Raw genomic sequence first — 12,584 nt, forward strand, 5'->3', positions numbered from 1 at the left:
AAATGGGGTCCAAATCCACATGCTCTCGAGCCGGAACGAGTGTTGTTGTACATTTTACTAAAAACCGCGGCCCACGAGCCACAATTTTGTGCCTGTGTCGGGCCGTTCTTTTCCATGGAGGGACCAGGCTGGCCGGGCTTTTTGTGTCGGGTCATGCATCGGGCCGGCCCAGTCCATGGCCATATTTAGTGTCACCCCATCTTTATGCTCTAAGCTAGCAATATTTGTCACGTCATTTATTAAGAATTAATCATAGTTAATGCATAGTTTTAACGAGGTCGTTCTTTTCAATAACAGTTAGAGAAATTCGAAAGTAAAAAAAACATGACATATTCTAAGGAAAACCATTAAGTCACGGTCATATTATCATATCACGCATATTTTTTTTTATTTTTTTATTCATATGTCGAAGCAAAGCTTCAAGGAGAAAGAAAAGGTAAAACAAAGAAAACGCATATATAATATATACCCGTAATAAGTAGTAGGACGGAAATTATATATTACGGAAAAGATGATTAAATCAGAAAAAATGTAAAAAATTAGAGTTAAAATAACGTACTTTAAATTTATTCTACGGCGAATGGCCTGAGATCTGTTGGTTGGTCGGTCGGTAATAGTACCTCCCACATTCTCAGGTGAGATCTGCCGATCGGGTTATTAAATTTTCCAATCACAAATCACGATCAATCTTTTTCCTTTACAACCCAGAAAATCCCGTAAAAAATAAATAAAATATAATTCCAGCCAAGAGTAGAAAATTTCAAAAAAAATGACCTCGAACAAATAAAATATTCAATCAATCACAATAGGAAAAAATAACAATTGCGGTAAAGAAATGAACTCTGATTCTCTCTCATCATCATCATCATCATCATCATCATCATCATCTTCTTCTTCTTCATCTTCTTCTTCGACATCGTCGGTTGTCAATCCGCCGTCGTTGGGAGAATTACTTCCATCTTCGCCGCCGCTGTCCCCTCCAGGGGATGCTGAATTGCCCCCGAAATCATCGTCGTCGCCTCCCCAATCTCAACCGCGAGTTCCACCGCCTCTTTCAGCAATTTCCACCATGACCACCCGGGACCCCGATGCCGTTTTCAGTGGGGGCGGTATCAGGTGTTTTTCTCTTTCCTCTTCTTTTTTTTATGCTCCCATTTTAGTTCTTGTTGGTGTGTGATTAAAATTTTCACTGGTTTGAATGTTTTGGGTTGAATTGTTTTTGGTGGGTTTTTGAGTTTGAATTATTTTGAATTCATAGGGTTCTGAGGGGATGATGTCAAGTTCTGTGGGATTGTATTGCATTATGCTTGCCTGATAACCTGCTTGAAATTTACTTTTGACTTCATCAGCTTGTGAAATTGTGAAATTTGATTTACTTTCTTTGGTTATGTTGCATAATTATATGTTTTTACTAATAAACTATATGAAGATTGTATGGAATTTGAGTTCTATGGGAGTATGGGGGTATGCATTTCACTTTTTTTGCTTTGAAACCTGTCTTAATGGAGGGTTGTATCAAAAAATTTGTATCAAAATACCGTTTTGACTTTTGATCACTAATTGAAGAAGTGTTGTGACAGTATTGTGCCTGGTTTGAATTGATAAGCACAGCTGGGTGTTTTTCGACTTTGTGCTTTTGAGTTACCAATTTTCGAGTTTTAATACCCTGCTAAATGTTGACGAACATAATGATAAGAAGGAACAAAATTGTTTCCTTAGCCACCTCATATTGGCCAGGGGAGGAAGGTTAGCATACTTCATTTTTTGGGATTAAGGAAACAAAGAGGCCTGTGACAGTTTATGGCAGATTGACTTTCATCTGTGGTCTTATGTGTTTATGGAAGCTGACTACTAGGAATATTACCATTGGCCCGTAACATGCCTTTATCCGTCCAAATCCTCTGAACTAGCTGCGGAAACCATGAGTTGTGTTCCCCTAACAGCGAAAATAGCAAATTAGTCCTACAGTTTGACTGTGTGTGCAAATAAGTCCCACAACTTTTAAGTCGAGCAAATTAACCCCGTAACTTTTCATGGTGCAATTAACACTCAAGGTTTGTTTTTCGGCAAAATCTCATCTGAAAATGAGATTCTCTTCCGAAGAATATAGTAGCTGCCGACTGAAAACTATCTTTATGAAATTGGTTTACAATTATGGAATCTGAATTCTGAACATTCAATTCCAAATACGAAGTATGATGTTTGGGAAAGAAAAGAATTCATATATCGGGAATTTTGTATTTATAATTTTTATTTCAAAGTTGTTTGGGAAGTGAAGAATTCATATATCTGGAATTTTGTATTTATAATTTAGAAAGGCTAATTTATTCTCGAGAGAGGCTAAGTAGACTTTCATTGGAAGGAGTAGGAGGGGGGGGGGGGGGGGAGGTGGAAGATAGTCAGACAAGGAAACGTCGGGGTAAATTGTGCAAAACAAAATGTCAGATCATATGAACCGCTTATGAACAATACGAATCATATGTTGATTTAGAAAAACAGAATCTTGTACTAGTATTTTCTGATAACAATGTGCCGGAAAATGATGCATGTGTTTCAAATTAGACAATATAAAATGGTATGGGTCTAATTTGCTCCAATTAGAAGTTTGTGGTGCTAATTTGCACATACAGTCAAAGTGTTGGGGCTGATTTGCTATATTTCCCTTCCACTAACTGGCACCTGCTTGCATTAGGCTTGAACTTTGAGTATAGTGGCTTGTTAATCGCCCCGAGTACTTTGTAACTAAGCAAAGGTATTGTATTTCAGTTTTTGTTGTTGGATAATAACAAACAAGCCCAAGGGAGGCACTAATGAGGTATCTGTTCAAACTTTTCTTGTTTCATTTTGAGTAAGAAGACAAGGATGTACCGATGTATTCAATTTCTTCCACTTAGAAAGGGTACTGGTACAAATTTGGAAAGAGAGAGTGTTGGAAAATGAAAGCTGTTTCCTAGAAGCAAAACTAATGGGCAAGAAAGCTGTATTGTATGCCTATACGAATATACGATGGATAACACACTTTAATCTAAAGATTGATGCATCCATTCTGATATTTGGGTAAAAGCCAAATGCAAAAGCCGTTTGTTTTGTAAAGAAATATGGTCCTTGACTCCTTGCTGTTGAGTTACATGGTTTCCTTTACATGGTGGCTGAACAACTGATGCAACATTGTTTTGTTGATAGCTTTCTCACTGGGAAACACAATGTAAGGTTCAGCTACGGTTATTCTACTTTCAAGGGTAAACGAGGCTCAATGGAAGATTATTTTGAGACGAAGATATCTGAAGTTGGTGGTCAGATGGTTGCATTTTTTGGTGTTTTTGATGGTAAGTTGGAACCACATTAAGTACCCAGATAGTAATATTAAGGTCTCTGCTACTATACAGATTTTCCATTTGCTGTAATTGTTAATGCAAACATCAATCGTCTTGTCTTCCTTCTGTGAGGAGATAGTTTTCTCAATGGTTGCCTGAACAAGTTACTTAATCCAAGATTCTGGAAAGTTGTGAAATCTTGTATACAATTTTTTTTTTTATTATTATTTTATTTATTTTAATTAAGTATTTACTGCTCCATGTTTAGGTCATGGAGGTCCCAGAACTGCTGAATATCTTAAGAACAACCTTTTCAATAATTTATGCAGCCATCCAGATTTTATCACAGATACGAAGTCAGCTATTGGTATGAATTTGCTTAACATATTTTTTGTCGATGTCTTTATCTGCCTACTTTCGTTATGTATATCCATCATGGATCACTTGTAATAGAAGCTGTCGTCCCTTTCTTCTTCATATTGTAGTTGAAGCATTTAAACAAACAGATGCCGACTTCCTCAGTCAAGATAAAGGACGGCAAAAAGATGCAGGATCAACTGCATCAACTGCGTTGTTGTTTGGTGACCGCTTGGTGGTTGCCAATGTGGGTGATTCCAGAGTAGTTGCCTGCAGAGATGGATCCGGTAAGTTTAACGCCTAATGTGAATATATGTCAATTCTTCTGCAAGATATAAAACAAAACAAACATATAGGTGATCGAAGGTTATTTGAAATTAAGATGCTGGTTGGCTTCTTGTTTGGCACATTGGTCCGAACTGGATGGGCCAATCAACAGGGTCAAAGTTAAGTGGACAAGATAACAAATGTGTTTAAACCTCACCCCGCACCCTTGCCAATACATTTAATTATGTGAGAAAAGATGGTGGCGATGAGATTCTTGATTTTGATAAAAGTTGTACATAGTGCACAAAGCTCCCGCTACCTAGGCGTAGGGTATGGGGCAGGTCCAAATGTAAGCAGCCTTACGCCCTTACCCTTATTTTCATAAAGAGGCTGATTCTTGGAATCAAACCCGTGACCTAGTGGACAGGAGTAGACACTTGACCATCGCGCCAAGGCACGAACTTCGAATTCTTGATTTTGATACAGTTGTAGATTTATTGAAAAGACAACATAGTTAAAGAGAGAAGATGGTGGCAATATGCGTACCAAAATGTACAATAAATTTAGAATGCTAAAAGCTTTATGTATTGGAAATATTAATAAGAACAGTCCCAGCTCTAGTCAATCTTCTGTAAAAGGATTCAACTATTGATTAACTTGCCAGTCCCTTCTTTCTGGGGTTTCTTCTACCCTTGGAGCGTGGTCATATCCCAAAACTGACTGTTGTTCCGCTTCTTGCTCCAAAATGAGGAAATTCAGGGAACAATAATCTACATGTGGGACAACAAGCCCATTTCAAAATTATTTGTTTGCAGTAGCCTTTTTTTTTTTTTTTTGCTATTCAGGTAGTTCATTTCTCATCCTCATTGTCTCCTTCACATCCCACTTTCTTCCGTGTTACTAACTTACTACGAACGTTTCTTTTATTTTCTTTTGCAATTTCAAGGTAAGGCCTTAATTAGTGGTTCAAACAACTAAATCCACTCAACCTGGTTCTTCCTCTAATTCTTGGGCATAAAATTAGTAAATGTGACGTGTAATCGTAACATTACCACTGAATTGAGAACGGCTAGACGTGGATCATATTTTGTACAGAAGTTCTGCAGGTGCTCATTATGGTGGTATGTAAGTATAAAAAGTTTTATAATTTTGCAATTAAGTGAACATGGGAGGGGGGGGGGGGGGGGGTTAATAGAATTTAGGATTAAAATTTAATTGGGTCTGAGTAAAATTAGGTGAATTTGTGCGATCCCTGGTCAGATTTTCAGCTTCCTCTTGCTAAATCCCAGAAAGAGAAAATCAGGTTCCAATGTAAATTAACCACAGTGCGTTTGAAGGGGGGGGGGGGGGGGGGGGGTTGCTGCCCGTATTGGGTCTGGCTCCTCCCCCTAAGGCCCCTGAAAAACAAACAGAGGAAAAGACTAAAAAGAAGATGAAAGAAATAGGATGAGAGAAGAAGGATGGGTAAATATATTTGGAGAGAAAGATGATTAATAAGCTTTTCTTTTTAATTTATTTTATGACATTCAATTACAAAAAAAAAAAAAAAAAAAAAAAACACTGGGTTTGCAGGTCACAGGTCGCCGGTCACTGACTCATTGGGACCTCTAGCAAAAGGAACCCCTTAAAGTTGGGGCTGTGTTGAGTTAATCAACAGTTGGACCCTTTTAAAGAAGAATGGCCATAGTTGGGACCGTTCTTACAACTTTTCCTTATTTATTTGTCTGGGAGCTTATTATGCATTTATGCAAAAGCTTCTTAACTCCAAGATTTATATCCTATACATTGGACTCGTGTGTTCTCTTTTTATCTATTTTTTTTCTTTACACAAGGAGAAGGGGGGTCTAAAGATAAAAAGATTGCATGTAAAATAGAATAGACATAAGGAATAATGTCTTGATGTTTCTTTGCTTTGTTTATAGTTGAAAGGATTAGGAATCCTGTGAATCAACAATAGCAATATCCAATATAGAGCCATAAAGGCTACTTTATTCACAAATGCTTATAAATAGAAGTGAATGATCCTTGCTGTTCGTGGAATTGCAGTTAAACTTAAATGCTCAAGTAACTGGAAATTGATTCTACCATTAATCTTACCTTAGATGTGATATATTTACTTGTTTTGGGAAATAATGTTCAGAAGGAAGAGGTAAGTTACTGATGATCTCCGTATTCACTGTGTTTGAGTGCAGCTATTCCATTGTCAATAGACCACAAGCCTGATAGAACAGATGAGCGTCAAAGAATCGAAGATGCTGGAGGATTTGTAATTTGGGCTGGTAATACCATCGATTTTCACAATGTAATAGTAGTTCTTTTGAATTTAAAAAAGAAAAAAAACAGTGTGCCCACTTCTAACTGGTGATAATTCAACTAAATATTGGGTACTTGATAAAGGAACATATTTGCATGTGATTTCAAATTTGGCCTCTAATCGGCATTTGCAAATGTGATTCCTATTCTTTCTTATGTGTTCCATTTAATCAGAGTTCGTAAGAATGTGGTTGGTAGCAGCATTGTGTCTAAGATGCTCAGAGTTAGTATCTTAGGTACACGAGTATTTACTCAATATGTTTTAAAAAGTTTATATTTTTCTCTTAAAAATTGGGTTATTGGAGGGAAGCTATCCTTATTGTGACATGTAGAATCTACTTTTTGGCAGAACTTCGCCAGAACTCAAAGTGGACCCCACGGTAACCCAGGGTTTTGGGATGTGCTAAATCTGACTGATTTAAATCTAGGGATAATGTTGTTCTTCATCTTGTCAAGAAGTTATGCTAACCCTGAAAAAGGTTTTCTTTTAAATATCAATAAAATGAAAGAGGCTTCATAGGCTGATAGGCTGTTTTATGTTAATGTATTTTTTCTTCTTCTTTTCTTCTGTGATTAATGTATTCTTAGTACTTTTATAGACTATTTGAGGCCTTTGTTTAAAGTAGTGGACCTTCTGATGGGAATTATGGGATGTTGAACCCTCGTAATTTCTAAGTCCTATTTGAAATTGTGTAGAATTGGATTAGACTGCAAATCTGTTTTGTTGTTAAGCAACACAATGTATTCATTAGTAATGGTCAACTCCTGCTTTAACCTTTACTTTCTTTTAACTACACTAGGTACATGGAGAGTTGGAGGAGTTCTGGCAGTTTCACGAGCATTTGGGGACAAATTACTCAAACAATTTGTGACAGCTGAACCTGAAATTGAGGTAATCAGTTTTACTTGAGAGTTGAGAAAATCTCTTCAGTTTCACCCTTTTCATTTATCCTGCAACTAACCTTGCCAAGACGATATAAAGTTGAGACGTCCTAGCTAGGATCCCCCACCTGCAACTGTGTTGCACATGACCTACTTCGCTAGATGGCTTACTAAGAAATAGGGGAAATAGTGAAAATTCTACCGTCATGATTCCTGTATATGATCTTCACTCTTGTGTTCTCTTTCATAAGACAGTTGATAGTTGGCCTTTTATGAATGATCGTAAATAAAGTCATTGTTTTATTTTGGTTGGTTAGGTTTTCCAATATTTGACGTAGCTATTGTCATGAATGTTTTATCTTGTCTGTGTAGTTCACTCTTGTTTCTTATTATTTAAAATGTTCAGGAACAAGAGATCGATGGTGTGGAATTCATCATTATTGCAAGTGATGGGCTATGGAATGTCCTTTCAAATAAGGCAAGTCATATCAAATTACACAGTTAGCATTGTACATTCCAGAGATAAATTGTTAGGATGTTGTGATATTTTGTCTTTTTTGGGTAATCATTGCACCACCGAGCCCAATCCAGCTCGGGCCAGGTTCCATGCACTGATCTTGCCACAAACCTCCATTCCAGGGGCATTGATCTTGCCACAATCTGTCATTATTCTTGCCTGTTTCTAACGATTTATTTGAATGCAATCTACTGTTTGATATGAAGTGTTATTTTTGTAGTAGTTATTTAGGAACTTCTACTTCATAATTTGAATATATGAATGTTGAAGCAGGGAGCTTAGTTTATTTACAATCCTAAACTGGTTTACATTTGTGGGCTTTATGAGAAAAGAAATGGTGTTGGAATTTAAAGGGTGTGATGCACTCAGATCCCCTGTCATTGAAGAAGCAAAGTGAAGTGTAAATGTCTGGGGTCTGGCTTGGACAAAATCTTTGGTAAACACGATGGAGAAGAATTACGCACCATCTGCAAGTTTTGACAATTTGACATGCTTTTTGTTGGGGTATAGTGAGGATGAAGAAGACCTTTGTCTATCATAATGTGAATTTGGCTGAAGTTGCAGTTAGCCCCTAGATTTGTGTTAGTATTTGAAATGATGATAATAGTTTCAAGATCTTGTCTAAGACGAAAGTTCTGTTTGGGAATGTGGAGACATTAGCATGCTTTAATGTGGGTTTTAGAAAAGTATCCGATGTCATTTAAAGGAAACACTTTATAAGGGCAAAACGGCGGTGTATCAGGCCCCATTCTGATGTCGTTTGAGAATATCTGATGCAAACTAACAATGTGTAGGATGGAATCTTATCATCTCTATTAGTATTGTGTAAAGGCAGTTTTAGTTTACTAGTGACAAGTTTAAAAGTAATGTCCCCAACAAACTCTCCCTTCTTTTGAATTGCTATGCTAATAAACAGGTTGGTTTCAGAGTTAAGACCTTATCATGGTCTCCCACTGACTTTCTGCAAATTAGGAGTGCACAATTTATAACTGTTCTTCACTTGTTTTCCTTCTTTTGTTTTGCTTCTTTAGTTTTTACAGTCTTCTTTCAGTTTTATAACTGAACATGGATGCACAATTTACACCTTCAGGATGCTGTTTCACTTGTGCAAGACATTAAGGATGCTGAAGCCGCTTCAAGAAGACTTACCGAGGAGGCTTTTACAAGAGGGAGCTCTGATAACATTACCTGCCTTGTTGTTAGATTTGAAAATGAACATCAAAACGAAGATTCTCAGTAGAATTAAAAATGATCTTTGTTCAAGCACTTGGTACTTTATTACGGTGCAGGGTTTGAAGGGTGGCAGACGAACACCTGAAGCCTGAAATAGACATTCTTTAGATTCACCATTCTTTCAACATTAGAATTGATAGAGCACTAGTCAGTACTCAGTAGTTCAGTAATCAGGCCGGGTTTCATGGTGTTGTGTATCGTTTTGTCTGTTGTTTCGTTGTTAATCTATTGCATCCCTGTAATTTCACGTCATTTACGGCCTTTTTTTTTGCCCGGAATCTAGTTCTGGGTTTCTGGACCTGTTAATGAGGGCTTGTAATAATAGTTGCCCTCGATAGTCTCGGTTACATTGCAGAAGACTGAGAAGAAGATGATGATGATGATGATGATGATGATGATGGTGATGTAACAATCTTCTCCTGTTTTCATGAATGAGAAGAAAACTTATATACTGTAATACTTCTGTGCAACATATAAGTGCTTTTATACTCTGATAATTATGTGTTTATGACATTCGACATTTTGTGGTTTCTTTCCTCTAACTATTGTTCTTGACTGCTTGGTATCAGGGAGTTGTGGGTTGAGGTTTCTGGTAGAAAATTTCTGTCTGTTTATGACTGTGTTAGTAGAACTTGTATTAGGGTTTCAGTTCGAAAGTCGATCCCTTTTCTCTTCTTCTCACTTGTCATTGCTTTGTTTTTAGAACACACTGGTTGTGTTGTTTGATTTGTCACAATAAGTATACGGTTAATGACGCGTCATTAGTCTATCTAATATATGGAATTTGAAAACTAGGCTAATGGAGGATTGATGGCGCGTCATTAGTAAGAATATTTTGGGTATTAAGTCATTTATGAGGGGCTTTTGGTGAATTTTTAAAAGTCGATAGGCATCTGGTGAATTATGCCAGAACTCAGGGTATTCCATAAAATAACGGATAAGTATCTTTTGAAAATATCAATCTGGAAATTGGAAGAACTTTGACACTAAGCAGACGTTAAGCCCATATATTCTGATATGCATGGGCGGAACTAAGGGGGGCTGGCTGGGGCCATGGCCCCCCTATGATATGTTCAAAAATTAAATATGCATTATAAAACTCATGTCTAATATAGTTCAAGTGGTAAATTTACCTTGAAAGTCAGAGGTTGGTGAAGGTTCAAGGTTAAAATCTAATTTCCCTTACTTTTTTACTATTTGTATTATATTGTTATGTATTCAGTACGACAAATAAAATGTATACATCTTCCAAACCAACATGACGGCCATGTGAAAGAGTTTTTTCCATAAGCATTCAAAAATTCAAGTGTCATGTGAAAGTAACGACTGAGTTGAGATCGGAGATTTAAAAATCTTACACAATAAAAATTACTTCATTCTTTTCATAATACTCACAACAGTTTGACTTTTGTACAACCCGATATACCAAAAAATGCACCAACCAAGAACAAAATTAAAAAATAATTAATAACACAAAAAAATAGAATGAAACCTGTGCACCGCAAGAGCTTCAAAACTATCTTATTGAATACGGAGTAATATAAGTTGATAAGTTTATGGTTTTGCGTTAGATGAAAAGAAGTGAAAATGGAAGCGGAGTACATTTTCGTTGATGGAGTTCCAAGAAAGGTCGGAGAACATGTTATTTTTTTTTTAAAGAACACGAGAAAGTTGTTATGATTTTTTTTAAAATAAAAAATCAAAGCAGTCGAACTTCCATCAGGCCCTTTCTCCGTATTTACTGTAACGTCTCCAAGGCAAATTATAATTTTGTACAGGTATGAAATAAGATTTTGCGAACAAAGTTTATGCAGTTATGTTGAAGTACATAATGTTTTTAACAGTTTTGTTGGACAATAATTTGAAAGAATAAGTGAATGACTAAAAAAAATGAATTTCATTGTTTTTATTGTACCCGTAAATGGTTTTATTTAATTTGTTTCTTGTAAATTGTTATTCCGTAAATGATTTTATGACAATTTTCTTTAAAAATTAAATGTAAATCCAATATGTTATAAATATATTGTATTGTAGATGCTCATTATACCTTTGACATCCTTATCCTATATAATATATGTATGTGTACATATTATATCTATTGGAATAAGATCATAACCGTCGGTTTCTCTCTTCCTCACTCTCCCTTCACCCTATTTTCATAACATGTTATCAGCACCATTGCTAATCGATGGGATATAACAACGTGAATGACGAACAAAAATCAAAGGAAACTTAAGTATCAAATTGATGGCAAGTTACCTTATGGTAAATTTTTCTTGGAACGAGTCTACAGGTGGGTCTAAGGGGTGAAAGGGGCATGTGGCAGTACGTTATACAATGGATGATGAATGTTTTAGGAAGGGGAAAAAAAAGAAACAGAAAGAAAAAGAAACAGAGAGTGAAAAAAAAAACAGAATAGAGAGTGAGAGAAAAAGTTGTAATTGTAAGTCAGGTACGTAATGGATCTTCTACTATTATTTACATATTGAGATGATGATCTGGCCCCAATTTTACAAAGTTTGATCTAGGTATATTTTGTTTAGCATAATACTTTGAAATAATAATTCATTGATTGATTAATGTCGATCTGATGATTTTACATATCTACATCACAAATCTTATTTACAAAAGTTATACAATAAATATTGTACACCGGAGTAAAAGTTAACTCAAATGCTTAAAAGTTATCTATTTTTAAGTGAATTTTTTTCATTTTAATAAAACTTATTTCTTCAAATTCACTAATAATGTAAAAAATTAATCATTTAACCCTTTAAAATATTTATCTATCAATTTTTTTTACTAATATAAAAGTTAATCAAAACTAGGTTAAAGTTACAAAAAAAATGATTAAAAGTTATTTTAGTGTACAATAAATTTATTGTACACCTTGTGCGTCAAGACCTTTTATAAATAAAAACTCAAGTATTTTGTTTAAAGTTTCAAACTATCAACAATAATATAGACAAAGATTACTACACTAGAAAATAAGGAAAAAAGAAATAAAGATGTGAACATTGAGTTAAAAAGATAAGGAAATTTGGTGAAACACTACCTTTAAGTTTGGTGTTTTGTGAATTGCTACCTTTTTAAAAAGGAAATTATATTTTACTACCTTATAAGTTTGGTTTGTTTGACTAACACTACCCTTTGTCGTTTTTTGTTAATGTTTTACGTCTTTGGACTCCACTACAACGGTTATTTAATATGGCAAATGCACAAAATGACAAATGAACAGAGATATTTAAAAGAAAATAAAAAATACACGCCGGAAAAAATTAACGAAAAACGTCAAATGGTAGTGTTAGTCAAACAAACCAAACTTATAAGGTAGTTAAATTAAAAAAAGTTTTTATAAGGTAGCAATTCACAAAACCACCAAACTTAAAGGTAGTATTTCACAAAATTTCCAAAAGATAAAGGGGTAAACTTTAGTTGTAAAATAAGTTCTACCTTCATTCCTAAAAGTTCTTTACACTTTCCGTTTTAGTCCGTTCCTAAAAGTTTTTTTAGAGCACTCTCAGCAGTGTGGATAATATTAGCTCACGAGCAAAAATACGTGAGGAAAAAAAAAGATCACGGACTACATCAACGAGTAGATGAAAAATTGCTCACAAGCAAATGGAATATTACTCGCGAGGCATTCCAATTTGTAAATTTGCTCGCCAAACAAACCAGCCCCACCACTGATTATTTCAGTG

At 35.5% G+C, this 12,584-nt stretch overlaps 1 protein-coding gene across 1 annotated transcript; it reads left to right on the top strand.

The window, feature by feature from the left end:
- The first annotated feature begins 544 nt into the window (after nucleotides 1-544).
- On the top strand, nucleotides 545-9,413 carry LOC110782038 (probable protein phosphatase 2C 11). The gene is made up of 8 exons (XM_021986100.2): nucleotides 545-1,116; nucleotides 3,184-3,326; nucleotides 3,583-3,681; nucleotides 3,800-3,958; nucleotides 6,131-6,217; nucleotides 7,052-7,143; nucleotides 7,540-7,611; nucleotides 8,741-9,413. The coding sequence occupies exons 1-8, from the start codon at nucleotides 836-838 to the stop codon at nucleotides 8,888-8,890; spliced, it is 1,083 nt and encodes a 360-aa protein (XP_021841792.2). The 5' UTR covers nucleotides 545-835; the 3' UTR covers nucleotides 8,891-9,413.
- Nucleotides 9,414-12,584: the final 3,171 nt, after the last annotated feature.

This window comes from Spinacia oleracea, chromosome 2 (assembly GCF_020520425.1).
Source record: "Spinacia oleracea cultivar Varoflay chromosome 2, BTI_SOV_V1, whole genome shotgun sequence".
NCBI lineage: Eukaryota > Viridiplantae > Streptophyta > Magnoliopsida > Caryophyllales > Amaranthaceae > Spinacia > Spinacia oleracea.

What these genes read in the sequence shown, in the direction of transcription:
- LOC110782038 (XM_021986100.2), top strand. Translation starts at nt 836, where the DNA reads ATGAACTCTGATTCTCTCTCATCATCATCATCATCATCATCATCATCA. An exon ending in TGCCTGCAGAGATGGATCCG is followed by an intron (nt 3,959 to 6,130) that starts GTAAGTTTAACG and finishes GTTTGAGTGCAG; the next exon opens with CTATTCCATTGTCAATAGAC. An exon ending in GGAATGTCCTTTCAAATAAG is followed by an intron (nt 7,612 to 8,740) that starts GCAAGTCATATC and finishes TTACACCTTCAG; the next exon opens with GATGCTGTTTCACTTGTGCA.